General features: G+C 42.6%; 1 protein-coding gene across 1 annotated transcript in view; it reads right to left on the reverse strand.

Moving 5' to 3' along the window:
• Positions 1-18954, reverse strand: part of LOC122718508 (aryl hydrocarbon receptor protein 1) — a 143213-nt gene extending 124259 nt beyond the window's left edge. Inside the window, exon 1 of the mRNA XM_043943596.1 lies at positions 18736-18954. Coding sequence (XP_043799531.1) covers positions 18736-18857 — 122 coding nt within the window. The 5' untranslated portion in view covers positions 18858-18954. The remainder of the gene's footprint in view (positions 1-18735) is intronic.
• Positions 18955-19486: the final 532 nt, after the last annotated feature.

Below are 19486 nucleotides of genomic sequence, written 5' to 3' on the forward strand. Positions count from 1 at the left end.
TCGCAAGTTTTCGTTTTTTAAAATATTCAGTGATACGACACATTTTCTATACAGGTTGACGCACAGTCAATCATCTTCCATGAAATGAAAAAAGATAAAAAAAAAAAAAAGAATTTCGCATTCGATGTTCCTTCAAATCGTTGTCAATCGTTGTCCATTTTACGATTTTTCTTTAGAAATTTTTCTTCCATTTTCGATGTCACGTTGTAACAATCCAGAAAAAATTTCGAATAATCAAACAATTTAGAAGCTATCAAACTTTGGACGAAATCTATCTTTGTTTCGAGGAAAAAAGTTTGCATGGAAAAAGAAAAAAAAAAAAAAGTGAGGAAAGAAAAAGATACGGGCGAAAAGCATCAATAATCATCGATTCTTTCTACTTTCCTGACTGTAGACACCTGAGGGCGCACTCTCGTGTCTGTTTTCAAACCGTTACAACGATTATCGATGGAGAGTGATGGACGATGAACAATCATACGATCGCAATTGTATCGGCGCGAGGAGGGGTTGAGATCCGAACGGTTGGAAAGTTTGCAAGTATACAGCGATTAGAGCATACATCTAGTGACAAACTTTCGCCGTCCTACGCGTCTCTGGACTTCGTAATCGAGGATGTAATTTAAACTACTTACTTGCCCAGACTAGAACAATTTGTTGGTAAGTCGGACGTTCTGACCACTCGTTGGAAAATCATCGGGCGTTTAATGAAATCATGTCCCTCCCCTATCTCTGCACGACTCCTATACAATTTTTAACTCGAACAAAAAAAACAAAATTAACCGTGGATTTTTCTTTTAATTTAATTTAATTCGATAATGAAAAGAATAGAAAGAGAAATTCCCTTCGATACCGAATTAAAAATTTGTCCCAATTTTTTCGTTTATCGATTACATAATTAAATTTTGAATATTTTCAAAGATAATTATATATATATATTAAAAATCGAATTACTTTTTTACCAACACATACCCGATACAATTCTCGTTTAGATCGTCAGAACGAGAAATAAAAAAACAAAAAAAAAAAAAAAAAAAAAAAAAAAAAAAGAAGGAAGAAGGATGAAAAAAAAACGAAGTAAACCCCGAAGGGGTTAAAAGTTAGGAGAGGAAGGGCGAAGTTTAGGGGAGAGAGGGTACGATAGAAAGGAAGAGAGAAGGCCGACGGTAACTTAACTCGATGCCCCGATATCCGATCCTCCCTATAAAAATGCACACGCCACTCACGTCTATGTAAACAAACGGACATCGAATGGTCGAGTGACTCTCTTTTTCCGGTTAGCTACACCTATTAGCTCTCTCTCCTTCCCTCTCTCTCTCCTTCTCTCTCCCCCTCCCTCTCCCCCTTCTCTCTCTCTAGTATGTAGATCGTATAGCAGTCATTGCAGTTCCTGCAACAGGCCAGCCCAACCAGGTAAAGGTACTCCTCCGATTCGCGAAACGCGACTCTTTCTCGCGTTGGAACTCGAGTCGTTCGGTGAACCTAAACTGTTCTCTTCTCTTCTCTTCTCTTCTCTTCTCCTCTCTGCTAAAGCCCGTTGCACGCTGCATTTTATGTTACACCTGCTATGCGTTTCACCGCTCGTCTCCTCTCTCTCTCTCTCTCTCTTTTTAACGCCTAGCCGGGGTTTGGCTCAATTTGCTCTTCAACGAGAGATACAACTCGTTCACGATATTATCGTAATTCGCGCTACAACACGACGTTTAATCGAAAGTAATACTTCAACACTGCGACATTCGAGCATTTAAAAATTGAAAGATAAATTTAAAAGCGAATAAAGTTTATTCGTGGAAATCATCGAACGTGTCTCGTTGAAATGTCCAGGCATTGAAATCACCGGCAGGGAACGATACGTTGTTTTCCTCGAATGTATATATCGCGCAACAAGCTGTACGACTATAATTAATATTTCTAGAGCGGCAGGCGAAAGAACTAGATGGAAAGCATATAGATTCGAGGGAGAGGAAAGAAAAGAAAAAAAAAAAAAAAAAGAAGAAAGAAGAAGAAAGGTTGCGGAAAAATCTCTAAAATGGTGACACCGGATCGGTCGCGTAACTGGTGCGTATACACCGCTGCGCGACTATCATGTTGCAACCGCATCTACCGATTATTCTTAAAAGCGGCCGATTTTTCAAGCGGTCGACGACTACACCAGATGACAAAAAGATTGGAATAAACGCCAACCAACGAAGAAAACGTATGGATTTTCCTTATTCCTTCACGCCTCTTTCGCCTCTTCCTTCGTTTTCCTTCCTTTCTTTTTTCTCTCCTCTTTCTTTCCTTTCCTTTTCTTTTTTTTCGAATCCCAAGCCAACACGCTCGACGAAGTACGGGGATCGCGTCGAGAGTGAAAGTCGGTCTCGGAACAATCACTCTTCAACAACAACAACAACAACAACAACAACAATAATAATAATAATAATAATAATAATAATAATAATAATAATAATAATAATAATAATATTGATAAAAAATAATACTCGAGAATTTTACTCGTTTCATGAATCGAACGTGTATTCGAATCCCCCATTCGTCAAGATTTTTCTTCACACTTTCCCTTAATCCAAAGATTAAGATCGACGGTGATAATCGGACGATCGATAAATTTCACGGTGTCGGTTGAACAATTGCTCAAAGACACGCGGCTCGAACGAAATCGAGGCCCGAACGAGCGGCGAATAAATCGATTCGTTAATCGTTCGAGACTCCGTGTGTGCGTAATGCCGGCGAATTAATTACGCCGACAACATTGATCGCGCGGCCGATCCGTGAGCGTGGGTGTTGCCTCGTTCAGAAACGCATTCGTCAGACAGCCCGATAAATTGATTTCGTTCTCTCTCCGCGAATCGACGTCGATCTTAATACCCTTCCAAACGTAAGGGCTCCTTCCTTGCCGATCGAGGAAAGGAACCTGCTGCTTATTCGCTCGACGCACACGTTTTCCATCTTATCTTCCCGGAGCAAAACTGCGGATGATAATAAATACACCACAGTCAACAGATCCTCCAAAATAAAAAAAAAATAAAAAACACGCCGTATATATTACATACGTACATGCGTGTACATATCGAACGATCGAAAAATACATTGTCGATTGCTCGAAGCTCGTACACACTCAATCGCATCAATCCCATTTTCTCCGATCAAACTGATCACTTTCCTGCCGCAGTTGCATAATTACCCGTGCTCACGGAACAATTATACACACATATCGATATCTCGTCTCAAATAATCAAATTGTTGCTTCTCGTTTTTTCCATCATCTTATGATGCTTCCATCATCTTAATTCACTTACCATTCACTATTATTATTACTTTTTACTACCTTATTTACCGATACGGTTCAATTTAATTTCATTACCGTTATTTGCTTAAGTATCGATCACCGGTCAAACGCGGTGTTAACGCGCTCTCGTATTTCTTTCTTTTTTTTTTTTCTCCTTCCTTTTTTCTTCTCTTTTTCTTTCGTCTGTAATTTTATTAAATAAATCAAGTACGGCGGTGACGGCGGCGGCGGCGGCTGCCGGAAACGGGCTCGCTCTTGTCCCACCTGCCACCTCGACAGCGCGGCTGAAATTATGCTAATTAAAATACGGATCGAGCGGCAAAGAAAAAAAAAAAAGAAAAGAAAAAAAAAAAAGAAAGAACGCGGCACCTTCGAGTTCGAAAAATTTATGTCGACGTTACGGCACATAATATTGTCCCGAGAGGTTGCTCTTTACGATTACACGATATCGAAAACATCAAGTGGGCGTTCACAATGTTAGAAGAATTCCGAAATTACGGGCAAGTTCGTTGGGCACGTCGAGTTTTTCGCCAACGATGCTTACGGGGCACGCGAGAGGAAAACCGATACGAAGGCCACGTTATCTCTCGCCGAAAAAGTTTCTTTTCCCTTTTTTTTTTCCTTTTTTTTAATCATATAGTCGATCAATCGATGCTCAAGGCCAGTATTTTCATCGTTCACTACTTTTCTTTTCACTTCCAATCGATTTCTCCCCTCTTCTTTTATAAGCGTTCTCTTAAAATTGTATTACTCGATGATTTCAATCGATTTTCCACTTTTTTATTTCCACTCTTTTCGGTTTGATTATATAATTGAATTCCCAAATTCCTTAATTCTTTCATTTATTTCTTCGGTCAATTTCTTAACGGTGCTTTCTCTTTTTATTCCCCCACTTTCCATCTCCAACCTATCTCCATTCCTTTCAATTTCTCTCTCCTCTTTGAAAATTGTATCAATCGACGATTCCTCCTAGATTCCTTCTCTCTCTCTCTCCTACGCAATCCATTTCAGTCAAGCATCGTCTCCATCCCTCCACTTTCATTACGTACAATTTCCATTCCTTTCAATTCGTCTCTCTTCTTTCTTCAAAATTTTATCATCAAACCTTTCCTCTCCTCCATTCCTTCCATTCTCGCCTCCTAAAAATTTTACTTCTTCTCTCTCCACCTTCCATCCATCCACCTATCCATCCACCCATCCACCCATCCACCCATCCACCCATCCACCCATCCAACCAACCCCTTCTCCCCCGTCGCGTTCCCCCGCAACTTTCAACGAGCCGACGATTCTCAGGTTCCTCCTCGCTGCGAATCTCGCTTTCTCTCCCACGAAGCCCCACCGACATTCAATTCCGCAGATCCGCGACACACCTACGATAATATCGTAATAATCGGTATCGCGTCCCGAAACGGTTAAAATAAACGCCGCTAACACGCCGAGCCGAGGGGCCAGGTTCCCGCACACAACAACAGAAAATCACTCCGAGTGTTCACCTGTTAGGTTACTTGCTACCGATTTCGCGCTACGTGCACGACTCCGCTCCCTAGCATCTTGATACCCCGCCGCGGTGATCGCGAGCGTGTTATTACCCCGCCTAGTGGCTAGCTTCACGAAGATTACACGTCTACGTCGGGCCCGATCTCTCTCTCTCTCTCTCTCTCTCTCTTTCTCTCTTTCTCCCCCTTCGAGGCCTACCTCGAATTTGTAACAGCGATATGCGCCGATCAAATTTGCATATCACCAGGAGACAAGTCTGCGCGGGAGAGAAGACTTCATTTTTTCCCCCACCGCCCACCGATTTCGCTCGAGGGATCGCCCATCGATCGCGTATGCGCGATTCCCTCGAATCGGTCGGGGAGACCGAAACCCGTGCCCCGGCTCCGACCGACAAATTGCCGTATCGGGGTGTAAAAGTGCGTTGTTGTTGTTGTTCTTGTTGCGCGGTCGAATTTGTTATTCGTGCAAGAAGAGGGTGGATTTTGGATTTGGATTTTAGATATAAGGATGGAGAAATTCAATTGAAGGAAGGATTGGGAAGGATGGGGAGGGGGGGGGGGGGAACGGTAGGGTGATCGAGTGAAATTTGTAAATCTTCAAAAAGAAGAGTTAAGGTAAAGTAGAGAGTTAAGGCAAAGTTCGATTCGTCGATTTTGATAATTTCAGAAATATGTAATATTTAGTATTATTTTGGAAGAAAGCAAAGATTAAGCCAGATATCATGAACGTTAATACGAAATATTGATATGAAAATTGTAACTGGAAGTAAACGAGATTTTCATCAAGAAAGAAAAAACATCTTTCTTACTTAACATCGTAACGAGACAAAATTTTTTGTCTCAAATTGTAAAATACAAATTAACGTTTTTCCATCGAAAATCCGTCGATTCGATTACCCTGCCACAAAACGAACGTACTATCATTAAATAAATTTCGTCTACGTTCGATAGTAATCGCAAAAAACAATCGCCATTTTGATAATATTTTCCATGTTGTTTTCCTTGTCACGATCTCGAAGATCGATCGAAGAAAGATTCAAAAGATCGATCATTTCTTTTTCCTTTTTTTTTTTTTTTTCCTCTCCCCTCGATATAACAATAAGCAATCCGATTGTTATTCGTTTATCACGCGACACCGTAATCAGAAAATGGCACCGGTCGGCCGCCGTTCAAGTACGTGCAAATCGGCCTTTAAGCAGCCAATACCAAAGTGGCCACCGTTTGTATCGCCGCCATTAGCATAGAAATGACACGTTGATCGACGCGCCGATATTTATTCGAAATTCCGGCCGCGACAGAATATTGGTATTTACCGCGTATTCGGCCCCGTCCAACCGCCAATTTCACGCCAATCTGTAGCGCGTCGCTTTTCATTAATTAATTCCTGCCGTGCATCGGATTCCATCTTCCCTTCGGCGACCGAATGTTTATCGTAAAACGTTTTAATACACTGTCATTTCGATCTTAACATTTAATTCCTCCGCGATCGGTACCATCCAACGTCACGCGATCCTACTATCCTCCTCGGATACGAAATTTTATCGAACGAAACCAATATAGATCCCTCTTAAGAAAAACAATTTTCCTATATTTCTTTCTTATACCGAGATTAATTTTTTTCCAATCGAAGAAATAAATTTTACAATTGCGAATTGAAGGAAGATTGCACCGAGAGGAAAGATTGTAATTGTTTTGCAACGAGAAAATGAGAGGAGAAGACTCGTATCTTTTTCGACTCTCTTTTCGCAAGAGAACGAGCGAAATTCGGGTTATAAACTTGTTTCTCAAAGGGAGAGGGGGGGGGGAGAGAGGAAAGTGTTCGATAATACACGCGCGAGGCGTGTATCGGTCGGAAGTACGGGGAAACCGGTGGTTTGATAATAGAAAGCTCGAAACTCGCGGAGGGATGCTCGCAATTTCGCGATCCCGCAATTCAAAAATTGGCGGAAAGTGGAACGCGGTGCGCAACGGGGCGAGGATGATGAAGCCAGGAAGGCATCCGCTACCCTGTGTTTACAAGCCAAGGTGGCCCGCCCCGCGAGCATTAGCTTCTATCTTTGCACCGCCCAATTTCGCGTTCCTCGAATGCAAATTCTATCGAAACGAGCGGATAGCTCGAAATGAAGGGGGGTGCAGCGATGACCGACTCGGTCCTGGCCCGACCGCTTCGCCCGCCGATCCGAGAGAAAAAATCCGCGCAAACTTCTTCCTTTCTTCTCTCCCCTTAGCTCCTATTTTTCTTTCTATCCTACGACATAAAGTTTTGGAAAGTCACGTTTACGATAGAAAGAAAATTCGTTTACTCGAAAATTTAGAGAAAAAAATTTCACTCTTTTACACTCTTATACGAAAATGTGGAAAATCATATATACGAGGACGACGTAATAGTTTTGAAAAGTCACGTTTACGATAGAAAGAAAAGTCGTTTACTCGAAAATTTAAAGAAAAAAATTTCACTCTTCTACACTGTTTATGGGAAAATGTGGAAAATCGTATGTATTAGGATGACATAATAGTTTTAAAAAGTCACGTTTACGATAGGAAGAAAATTCGTTTACTCGAAAATTTAGAGAAAAAAATTTCACTCTTCTACACTCTTATACGAAAATGTGGAAAATCGTATGTACGAGGACGACATAATAGTTTTGAAAAGTCACGTTTACGATAGGAAGAAAATTCGTTTACTCGAAAATTTAAAGAAAAAAATTTCACTCTTCTACACTCTTATACGAAAGTGTGAAAAATCGTATATACGAGGACGAGGATTTCTTCCGTTTCGTGCTCGATTATTATTTCGGAGAGATCAGGTTTGGGATTCCATCTCGTTCGAAAGGAAAGAATCAAACACCCGTGTCAATTACTCGGCAACGGGATGGTTGCAACGTGGTTGAAAAACACAGCCACACCTTGGTAGCGGGAAAGAGGTCAGGATGCGCACAAGCGAGGCACAATGCGCGGAATCGAATGGGGGTCCAACGAAGGAAGGGTCCGACAACGATACTCGAACTAATGATACCGTCGACAAACTAATTACACGAAATAGCGGAACACCGGCTCTCGTATCGCGCTGTTTCGATAATTATTTCGCGTATTCCACCAAATTACATCCTCCCTCTGCTTCCTCGAAACGGTACATGCGCTCTCTCTCGCTCTCCACTCTCCCTCCCTGTTTTCTTTCTTTTTTAATTAAACCATCATTCCTGTGCCGGAATTAAAAACAGATATAACGACACAAGAGGAACGATATTACGGGTTTGCAGATTAAATGTTATTGCATAGGTTTTGTATTTGCTACGTGAATATTGTAGATTCTCCGATAAAAGAGGAGGATCTATTACACTATTTATCGTTATTATTCGAATTTTAAGAATTGGATATAAGTCAAATTCGAAAGAAGAAGAATTTGAAGAAGAATTTTCTATCTATCTCGAAAGGAAGAAGGTAACACGGAACGATATAATTGCTTTCGACTTGCAAAGATCGAACTTGTTTAAATTCGAATTCGAAAAAAGAGTAAACGAATAAATATTTGAATGATATTTAAAATAGCTTTAGATTCGAACAGTAGTACATTTCTCAAAATCGAGACTATGGCCACACCATGTGTCCCTAAACACTGCACATCCGGCTCCATCCACCCCTAAAACGTTTCCTCCTGTCAGCTCGAAGGAAATCGTCGGACGTCTCTCATCCCGAAAACCAGTAATCACGCTAGTCCAACAACGTCCAAAATTGGTTGGACGCGTACGCAAACCGGCCGATACTTGTTTTCTTCCTTCGAGCTCGATAATTAGCCTCGTTCCTCGCCAATTTAGTCATTTATTCGTTACGCACTGAAAAGAGGAGAGAGAGAGAGAGAGAGAGAGAGGGAGAGGAAAGATAGAAGAGAAATAAAATAAAATAAAATAAAAAAAGAGAGAAGAGAAACGACATAGCGCATGACAGCGACCGGTGATGCTTGGTCCTCGCGTAGCGTAGGTACTTCCGGTGCCAGGAGGCGGCCCATCTCATTGTCATTACGTCACCAGAGGCTGTCATTTGGTTTTTCAAGCATCCGTTTTTCTCACCGCGCGGATAGAGGGCTTGATGATCGTAATTACACGTGGGCCGCTTCGGAGAAGGACGTTTTTAAAACAGATACGCGCGTGCGTGCACCATCTCCACCTCGAAAACACTCTCGATTGATCGGATCTGAACCGGTACGTGGACCAAACTGGTTGCTGCTTCTCTTTCTACTTTACTTACTCGCTTACCGTTTTTCATTTCGTATTCGTATGGCATTGATAATGAAACGCGTCTTCTATTTGCGTAAGAGGAAGGGAGGGGAGGAAAATTAGATTTGGTAAATTAAAAAGAAAGATGATTAATAAAAAAATTTAGAATTTGTTTTTATATTTAAACAAACGAAATCACGAGACGAGACAGTGTCTCGGACAAATGAGATAACGGAATAAAAATAATTAATTTCTATTTTCCACGCTGTGTTGATTCGATTCAAAACGAATGTGTATGTTTTTTTTTTTTTTTTGCAGAAGAAGAAAAATGAAGACACTTCAAGCTTTATATTTAATTACTCGTGTAATGGAACACACGTTGGTGTTAATAAGGGGAGAGAAATTACGAGGAATGTCCAAGCTTTCTTTTATTCTCTTATTGTGATTTGCGCGAGTATCGCGCGTGGTTGCACTGAGAACGATATAAATATCGGTTGGTTCAAGAAAGCAGATACGGGAATGAATTAATAGCCCGGTAGGGAGAGGAGGCGTGCATTCGTTTAAAAAGTGTTTTTCTTCCACGGTCTTGTTGGCAAGATTTCATAGATCAGCGAAGAGAGAGGATGGTCGTTTGGAAGAACAACATTCTAACGCAATTTATGCGCATTTAGTTCAATGATTGATGAACAGTTACTCGAAACCAGTCGTTCCCTTATTTGTCGACCCAAATGGTGTACGACCATTAAGAAATTCAGACGGCCAGACTTTTTTACGTTGAAAATTCGAAGCAAAATCCATCAGGATAATATATGTACTTCTATCGCGAATTGGTTTCGCGCGTTTCGTTAACGAGTTGTTCGTAATTCTCTTTTCTCTTCCCTCCCCTCCCCCTCCCCTCCTCTCTTTCTCGTATCACTGATCGATCGATTCACTCCACACCGTTCTTCAAAATTTCAAAGTAAGAAATTTCTTCTTACTTTTAACATTTAAAATTTACTTCAATTTTTCCCCCTTCCTCCTCCTCCTCTCGAAATATCGAAATTATAGAATTGCGAATTACGAATTCCAGTTCCACAAGCGTGAGAGAAATGTTGCGATCCGACGATCAACCAACGGCCGACAACGAGGAGAGGAATTCGAACGGATGATCGATCAAACGGTACGTAACGTTGGCTGGATCGTTATTATCGGGCACGGGGCGAAAAATCGGCCAGCGGAGAAGCGTGGAGGACGGAGGATGCCGCGCGCGCCAAACAAATCGTGGCTAATAAGAAGTTGATACATGGTGGCGAGCTGGAGGGGGCCAATACATAAAAATAAGATAAATTTTACACTTGGCTGGTGATGAATGGCGGGATGAATTATTGAATAGTTAAACACACAGCGGCGTACCGGGGCCAGCTCGGGCCGAGGCCAGGCCCGAAGCCGGATTCGGTGCATCGTTCGTTGGCCAGGGCCGCTTGTTTCGCCACGAAATCTTTCCGCGCGTATTTCGCGCGTTTCTCTCTCTCTCTCTCTCTCTCTCTCTCTCTCTCTCTCTTCGTCGATCGTTTCTCCGTGAAAATTTATCTTCTCGCAAATAAGACATTCGCAAAATTAAACAATTTTTGACGAAGCGGAGATTATTATTAACGTGATAGCAAGGAATTCTATTCACACCTCTCGGAGAACAATTGGACGAATTCTCTCGTGATGCGTGGGACAGATTTAAATTCGACCATATAATCTTCGAATTCAAACACGCGTGTTAACGACGCGTGTTTAACCGATCGATTTTTCAAGGGATCGTTCGGGCCTCGATTAATTTTCCCCTCCCCCTCCCCCTCCCTCCGCCACGAGTCCTCCGCCTTTTCAAACGGACGGCCGACGGAGAGTCCGTTCCTGCGGCATAAATTCACCTGCACGTTTCACTTCGTTACGGCTCTATTCACGGTGCTGTAACCGCGAGGACGGGATATTCCTTGCTGTGCGGCCCATTCACCGGGGTCCCCTTCGGGGCCAGCAGCCCCGATCGCGGGTGGAGGACGCACCGCGGCGCGTCCCGCCGATTGTTTAATCGCCTCGTTTCGCCTCTTCGCCGCCCGCCTCCGCCCTTTTCGCGGAATAGCCCCTCGTGGAAACTTTGTTTCTGACGTTATTCACAGCAGACGATCGAAGAAGGGCGAGGGGGAGGGGATATACAGACGTAGTATATTCGGTTGGAACGAAATTAGCGGAGAGCGAGGATGCGAAGTTAACTCGGGATGATTAGTGGAAAATGGTATCTTGATCGGGGGAGGGGGGGAGTTCTCTTTCGAAGGTTCTTCTTTTTGAATAAGCCACTCTCTTGTTTCGTTGGTAAAATATCGCGGCCGAGATAAAGTACGGTTGATACGACGTTTAAAGAGAGTTAATGAGCAATTATCTCTCCTTCATCGCTGTGATCCCGAACCGGGAGCACTTCGCTTCCATGAAACTTTGCGATTTCTCAAGTGTATAAAAAAGCCGGGAAACCATCATCAACGTTCCGAATCTACTCCGAAAGAATTCCCTCGTGACTTTGAACTTTTTTTTTCTTCTTCCAAGCGGACGTATTACGAAGAATTCGTATCCTATTATTGCTGCAAACTCATGTTCGTCGCGACGAAGAGAAAATCCAAATATTCTTTCGATTATTTTGCTTCTTAATAAAAGATTTCTCAGATTATCATTCAACAACGATTAAGATTTACGAAACAAACTCATCCGTCATCAGATTTCCTATACTCTTCAAATTGCGACGAGAATTTGGCTGAGAAAAATTAGGAAAATCGTAGAGGTAGCTCTGAAGATCGGAGAGGGGGTCGAGTGCGGAGGAGGGCAGGGTCGGAAGCGACCCGGCAATATGTAATGGGGCACCAATTATACGCGTGACACGGGGCATCGTTATAATTGGATACGAGGTGTTAAATCTGCTGGGTGTGGCTGGTTACGGGAGTTATGAGTGTTCCAGCAATAATGGTGTTGTCGCGGCTCGGCCTATACATATCTCTCGCACGAGCGAAACGCATCACGGCGCCGACTAACGCGAGGGGAGTCTATTAAATTACACTGTGTGCTTCGCTGCGACGTAGAAAGTAGGTAAACGATATCCTCCTTCTGCCGGAGGAATTAAATCTTGTCCCGATCCTACCCGATATCTAAACCGTTTCCCCGGCTGAGCTCGGCGGAGAAGTTACTCGGCTCCAAAATTAGGGGAGGAAATATAATTCCAAGAACGAGGTGTGGTAATACCTACGTGAGGATTGACACGAATTTTTAATCGGAATTGAGAAAATTGAAAAGAATGTTGATTCTTTTCGAAGATTTTGGGCAAGGTTTTGAGGAATTTTATTCGAGGAACTGTATTAATCTTCGGTTGATTAAAGAGGCATGAGTTTTGAATCAATCATAAGAGAATCGAGTGAAATGTCATGAGGTATAATACCTCGACAAACTGACTCGAATATTTTGAATCGAGAGAGAAAAGAATTTTGGAGAATCGTTATATTTTACTCGCGCGCGTGCACACGTTCTCGTGGTTAGTTAGAGCCTGTCTCGGGACGTTTGACCAGCTGAGAAGCAGGTTCGTTACAAGGCTATAAACGAACATTAGAAGATCGTAAGGATACGCGGCAATTGCTTAAGAACGAATCAGCCGAAACCCGACACGACGGCTGCTGTCCATCAAGAAATCATCGATCTCTTCGTACACCGTTCTTTGCTTTTGTCTCGATTTCCGAATCTGCCTATCCTGTTAACCATCTTTTCACCCGATGTAATTAAAAGACAGAGAAATCTGCTCGAACGGAAGTATCGTTTCAAATTGAAGTAACTCGAACAACTCTTATTCCTTGAATAATTACAATTTCGAGATTAAAATTCTTCCTTCGTTTGCAAAGATATTTGACAATTGGAAAGAATCTGAAATCTTCCCTCCAAAGATTCGAGAGTTTTCGAAAATTTTTTCGAGTCGACTCGGAAGGATACAAATTCATCTGTAAAAAAAAAAAAAAAAAAAAAAAAAGAAACAAGTCTTGGATCGAAGATGGAAGAACGCTTCGAAATCCATTTACGAGAGATTCAAATGTTTCGAGCGAGAGGGAAAAGAGTTGGCAGAGAGGGCGCGACGAAACGGAGGAGGCGAATCATTCGGTGGTGTGCGTAGGATCGTTTGAAAAGAGATCGGCCCCCCCCCTTCTCGACAGCGAAGCTCTGACAGTCGAACGGGCAGAAGAAGACCGGAGAGAGACTGACTGACTAAAGTATAATCAGGTTTCGACTGAGTCCGCGGCCGCATGTAATAACAGTAATCCCTTCGTTCGCCGGTAATTTGGCCGTTCGCTCAAAAACTCCAAATTATAGAAGCTGCTGTCATTAGGGCACGGTGAGCAGCACCGTGGATCGCGCGGTCCACCTTCTTCCCCGAACTCTCGGGAATTTTGGGGAAATTCTCTCGGCTCGCCCCATCCATCGCCTCCCTTCGTGGATCGTTAGCGATCCAACGTTTAACAGAGGAGGAGGAGGGGAGGGAAGGGGACGACGCTTTTCCGCGATTTTCGCGGAAACGCGGTGTTCCCCTTTCTCGAGTAACGAAGTCAATAGTCGGGATGTCAATCGCGATCTCGATGCGGCAAGTGTGCGTGAAATGATTCTAAGGTTTCGCAGGAAGTTTACGTTACGTACGGAGCCAATGTTTTTCCACTCCAGGAAAATCCGCGTATCGACCCGTTCACGGAACGAGTGTAATAAAGAGCTATCATTTGTTAGAAATGAATTATTAATCAGTTTCGAAGGGTTGGAGAAAAACAGGGAGCTTATTAACTCCCGTGATGCGTATTATCATAAAGCAATTCCACCACTCTCGCTGGATAAAGCGATAGCCACGAGAAATATAAAAATGTATAACGAATAAAATAAAAAGTATCGTACGAACAATCAGGGAAATTGGGAAAAATAATCGAGTATTGTTCGACGAAAAATTTAACAGAATCGAATTACAAAATTTCCATGTTTTATCCGATGTTTCGATCGATCTGTTACGATCCGTCTCGTAGCCGAGGAAGACGCAACACACCGTAAGAAATGCCGCGTCCTTAAAAACCTACGCTCGCCTAGGACCAAACGGAGCCCGAGGGAAGGACTCCTCGAATCCTTCGTAGGAGTCCAAGAAGCCGAGGAAGAAGCGGAGAATGATGCAGACAGAACGCCCTAGGGGCCCACTCTCTCTGCCGGATAGTCGATCTCGTTCTTTTCCTCCTTCTTCTTTATCGTATCAAAGGGAAGCTAGCGTGGGGAGGGAGGAGGAGGAGGAGGGGGGAGGGGCGAGAAGAAGAGGATCGTCGACTCGTACGTCTCGAAACACCGTTTAAAACTCCATTACGCTGTTCACCCGTGATCTCCTTGATCTCTCTACGAGTCAAGAAACTCGAGCTTAAATCGTGAACGATCGCCAGAACGGTCGCTCGGTTCCAAAACATCGTTCGAGACATCGAGGGCGATCGAGAGGATCACCTCCCCCTCCCTCCTCCACCTTCTCCTCCACCCCCCTTCTATTCTTCTACTCGAAAGAAAACGGCTTCGAGCAAATGGAGGGGGAGGAAGGAGGGAGAGTTTCGTGCAATTAAATTGCGCTTTACGAAATAAACCGCCACGGTTTGGTTTATACGTGAAAGCTTCGACTACTTGTGAGTGGCATGTCGAAGGTTTTTATCCTCCCCCGATAATCTAAGTTTTATTCAAATGAGCAATCCAGGAAATAATGTCATTCCGCGAGTTCTTTCGCGGGAACGTGAGGTATATTTCATCCTGGCGGTCGACGATATCTCAGCCGGAGAGGGGGGGAGGGGAGGGGGAGGGGGAATATTCACGTAATACGGTAAAATACAAATATCGACAAATGTAAAATACATTCGGGAGGGGGAAGGGGAGGGGGAGGGGAGAGGGGCATGAGTCATTACGGTAAAGCGGCACTGTTGGCTTAAATTATCCTATCGGTCGATTATGTCACGGGGTTCTTTTTTTTTTTTTTTTTTTCCTTTCTTTTTTTCCCTTTTTCTTCTCTTTTATGGACGTTATACAACCATGAATATTCATGCTGATCTATCGATAAATAATCGTAATTATAATTGTAAAACTCGACCCGATAACTTTCCTCCCGAGATGCGATATCATCTGGAAAAATTTATCAAACGCTTCCCGAGCAAAATGAAAAAAAAAAAAAAAAGAGAGAGAAAGAAAGAAAGAAAAGAAAAAAAAATTAAAATGAAACGCAGATAATTAAACCTCAATTAAGTCCAATTAAATTGAACCTTTCCAATAAGATCAACCCTCTCGCGATCCTATATCTCTCATCTTTAAAATTTACTCCTCTCGATTTTATAATTCAATCGACGCTTCAATCTTTTATAAAATTATATATATATATATATATATTCACTAGGAGATTTATTTCTTCGCATAGTAAATTATTATTATCGATCATTGCGAGCGATCCGAGAATTCGAAACAGAAATTTCAATTTCGCCGATCCGACGAAAAATTGTCGACCCGGCGCGCGATGAAAAAGAGGGGAGGGGGAGGAGGAGGATTAAACCGATTCGGCTATATCTCAACTAATTACGGGCAAACGTATGCAAACGATTCGAGTAAAGTTCAGTCGGATATTCCATGGCCAGAGGGCTTCCCCTTACTCGCAATCAGTGGCGCACTCCGTCTCTGTCAGCTTAGCACCGGTTATCCCCGGTCTATCTTTCTCTTGATGTATCGAACATTACACACGTGCACGTATATGTATCGTGTGTCGCGCGCGCTATATTTATGCGCGTCTGATAGCTGCGCGAGCGCGAGTGTCGCGCTCGGACGGCGGCGGCGGCGGCGGCGACGACGACGACGACGCGTGTATTCGCGCGTTACTCGCGTGCATTTCCGTGTATCGCAGCGTCGCGAAAATTAAAAGTCGCGGGAATTATAATCGCGCGAATCGTGACCACGGATATTCATTCCCTCCGATAACTCACCTCCCTCCCGCTCGGCTGGCTCGCGAAAAAATTGATCGAGCAGCCAGCTTTCTTCAACGATTTTTAATTTTTTAAAGGATCCGTGGATATATTATACGACTTTCTCTCGGTAAAGACTAGGTAATTGGATTGAATAAATTGGCTTCTCGACGTTTGAACTTTGAAGAAGTGTTGGGTTGAAAGTTACTGGATGAATTCGAGATTTAATATTAACCGAGATTTGGAGAGGATTGGATAATTCGCGAGAAAAGCGAAATTACGCGCGTAGAAAAAGTAATGAAAATGGTTGGTCCAATTTGACAAAAAATATATACTAGGACTTTAAAGAAAAAAAGAAAAATCGCGATGATACGATAGAAATTGTCTTAATACTTTCGAGCGTTTAATAACGAACACGTGACGTCGTTATTTTATCTCAAATCAACTTTGATTCATCGATGAATCACTCAATCCGCTGAATCAGAAAAGAAAAGAAAAAAAAAGAATTACAAATTGTCCGAAAAGAAATAATCGAATCCACCCTCGATGAATATGAGACAACAAAACGAGAGGGAGCGAGCAACGATTAAATGCGAAGCGATTAAAAAGTGGGAAAGGCGTTCGATACGAAAAATTCTCCCTATTAACGTTTTCTTCGCTGATGATGCAATAATGACGAATCTCGGTCGAGCTCTGTAATTTACGATCTATATACACAACCAAGCGGCGAGTTAGCGCATAATCGATCGTTGGTTATGTGAAAAACATCGGCTATAAGCTACTCCAGCCTCGGAATCCGATGAAATGTATGTCTTTGAAACGACTGGCGAACGTTAACTTCACCATTGGTCGCGCTTCACGTGCAAACACCCTTCTTCAATCCCATTAGCACCGGCTTTAGACACATGAATTGTACATGTACCATGTCACGATACTTCGTGGCCTATCGTTCTCTTGAACGGTTAACAAATTACAGCGGGGGCTCCCGCTTTTATCTGGACTCCATTTATCGGAACGAAAATTTTCATCAATACCCTATTAAGCGGACACTAATAGAGCTCTTATTATCTAAACCGATCGCTCCAATTATATCGAACGGTTTGCACCAAATGAAAACAAACACGTAACACGATAAACTGACGCGCAATGTAATTCAAAAAAAAAAAAAAAAATGAAATACAGTCAGTCGTAGAAGTTATTCGTAGTATTGTGTTAATTCTGTTTTATATGGAACATAGATACACTTCTTATGGAAGTTGGAATATTATCTCGAGGGATAAAATCAATCCTTGAAATTTTAATATTATTTTCGTTTGATTTCGTAACGATATAAAATATAAAAGGAATATTGAACGAATAATATTCAAGTTTTAGGTTGTTTCCAATCGAAATTGTATAAACGTGAAAAATAATAATAAAATTTTGAAGATTAATTTCGCGCGCTCAAGAAAATCTACGTATAATCCATTCTTACTCTACGTACGCGATAACAATTTTCATTGAAATCAAATTATTTTATTTATTTTAAAATTTATTTTAAAATAAATTAAAATAGTCAGTGAATTATTTTTGCGATTCACAATTCGAAGGACTTTTATTATATCGAGTTTACTCCATTATATCCATTATTACTACGAATTGCTGTTTTTCCTCCGTCGGGTTTTGATAAATGGAGTTTTGATCGTTTGATATCTTTACATTCGATTTTCCAAACTATTATCCGCGAACGTACAGAGGAAAATCAACCCTTCTCTGTGTACGTCATATTTCAGATTTCTTTCAGATTATACGCATCGATAAAAGTATACGTCACTGGTAAAAGCGTAAAGTCGTTTAAATAATTCAAGAAATATGAACACGCACAATCAAATTAGAAACGAAGTGACGAGAATAGAAACGAGTATGATATATGTCCTCGATGTCCCTCCTTTTTTCACGGTTTACAGACAATTGCTATTTTTTTTTTTTTTTCCTTTCTTACGTATTGCGTAAGTCGTGGATAATTGGTATTGTCGAGAGAAACGGCAAGATAAATTTGATATAAATTGAATTACTGAAACGGATATAATTAACGTAACGATGGTTATTTGTGATTTTCGTGGTTTTTAATCCGTCGCTTACGACAAAATTTGTCGAAACTCTCTCAATTTTTATCCCATCCATTTTTTTCTTTCCTTTCCTTCTTTTTTTTTTTTTCTTTTTCCCCGCTTCTTTTCATTCGACGAATTGGCCCAACAATACCATTTCCATAATGTATAAAATAAAACAGACGTTTCGTGCAAGTGCACTTTATCAATATATATATATATATATATATATATATATATATATATACAAAGAAACGTCGATTATCCGCCAAATCGCTATACCATAACATTCCGCGTAAAAGCTAACGTAAAAGCATTGGCCATGCATACTCCCCTATCCTAATATCCCTCGACTTATCGCGCAAACTTATCCAAATAAACGACTCTGGTTAAAAAAGGGAAAAAAAATTTGATAAATTCCAATAGAAGCTTCGCCACTCCAAGTATCACGCTATTCTCCAATCTGACCAGTCAGGAAGCCAACATCCGCGTAACCGGCATTTCATACCATACAGAGTACACCACGCGTACCGATATTCATGGGTATTTAATCGGCGCAACGAAAGGGCACAAAATATACATGTATATATATATATACATATATATTTTTAATATACATATATATATACATATATATACATATATACATACACTACCAACCTTTTTCCGTTCCGGCGTCGCCTCTTGGTGGCATAGACGGTTCCCAGTTGGCTCATGGCGACCGGGTTGTTGGGTCCCGACGCCGTGGTCGGGGTCGGTACCGGCGCCGAGGTGGGCGTCATCGCGGGATCAACGACGTGGGGCTGAGGGTGAGAGGCGGTCAGGGTGAGCTGAGGTCCCGGGGGATAGCATGCCGCCGTCACGTAATCCGTCGCCGCAAGGGACGCGCTCGCTGGTCCACAAATCCCGGCGACCACCCCCTGCACTTCACCCCCGATGCTTGTCCCGCTACCACCGCCACTTCCACCACCTCCACCTCCACCTCCTCCTCCTCCTCCTCCTCCTCCTCCTCCTCCGCCTGCCGCTCCACCACCGCCAGCGACACCGACAACACCCCCAACCACCCCCAGCCCCGCCGAGGCGGTCCTGTCCAGCGCGTACACCGTGCAGACCGTGACGCCCTTTGCCTCTGCCGACGCTACGTCATCGTTGTCTGTCACTGGCGGCTCGGCCAGCTGCCGGCGTCGAGCTTTCGATTCTCGATCCCGGTGCTGGGCGTCGGGACAACGATGCAGCTGCGACAGCTGTTCCCGTTGCGGCAACGTACCACTGATAACGGACACTTCTCTGCCTCTTCCCGCGCCCGTATATATTATATCGACGATTAACACCGTCCGGTATCGATGATATTGTTACGCCTCCTCCGCCACCCTTCCTTTCAAACGGAATTTAAATTTACCATCGATCCAAT

Source organism: Apis laboriosa, unplaced genomic scaffold (genome assembly GCF_014066325.1).
Source record: "Apis laboriosa isolate Shangri-la unplaced genomic scaffold, ASM1406632v1 scaffold64_cov150, whole genome shotgun sequence".
NCBI lineage: Eukaryota > Metazoa > Arthropoda > Insecta > Hymenoptera > Apidae > Apis > Apis laboriosa.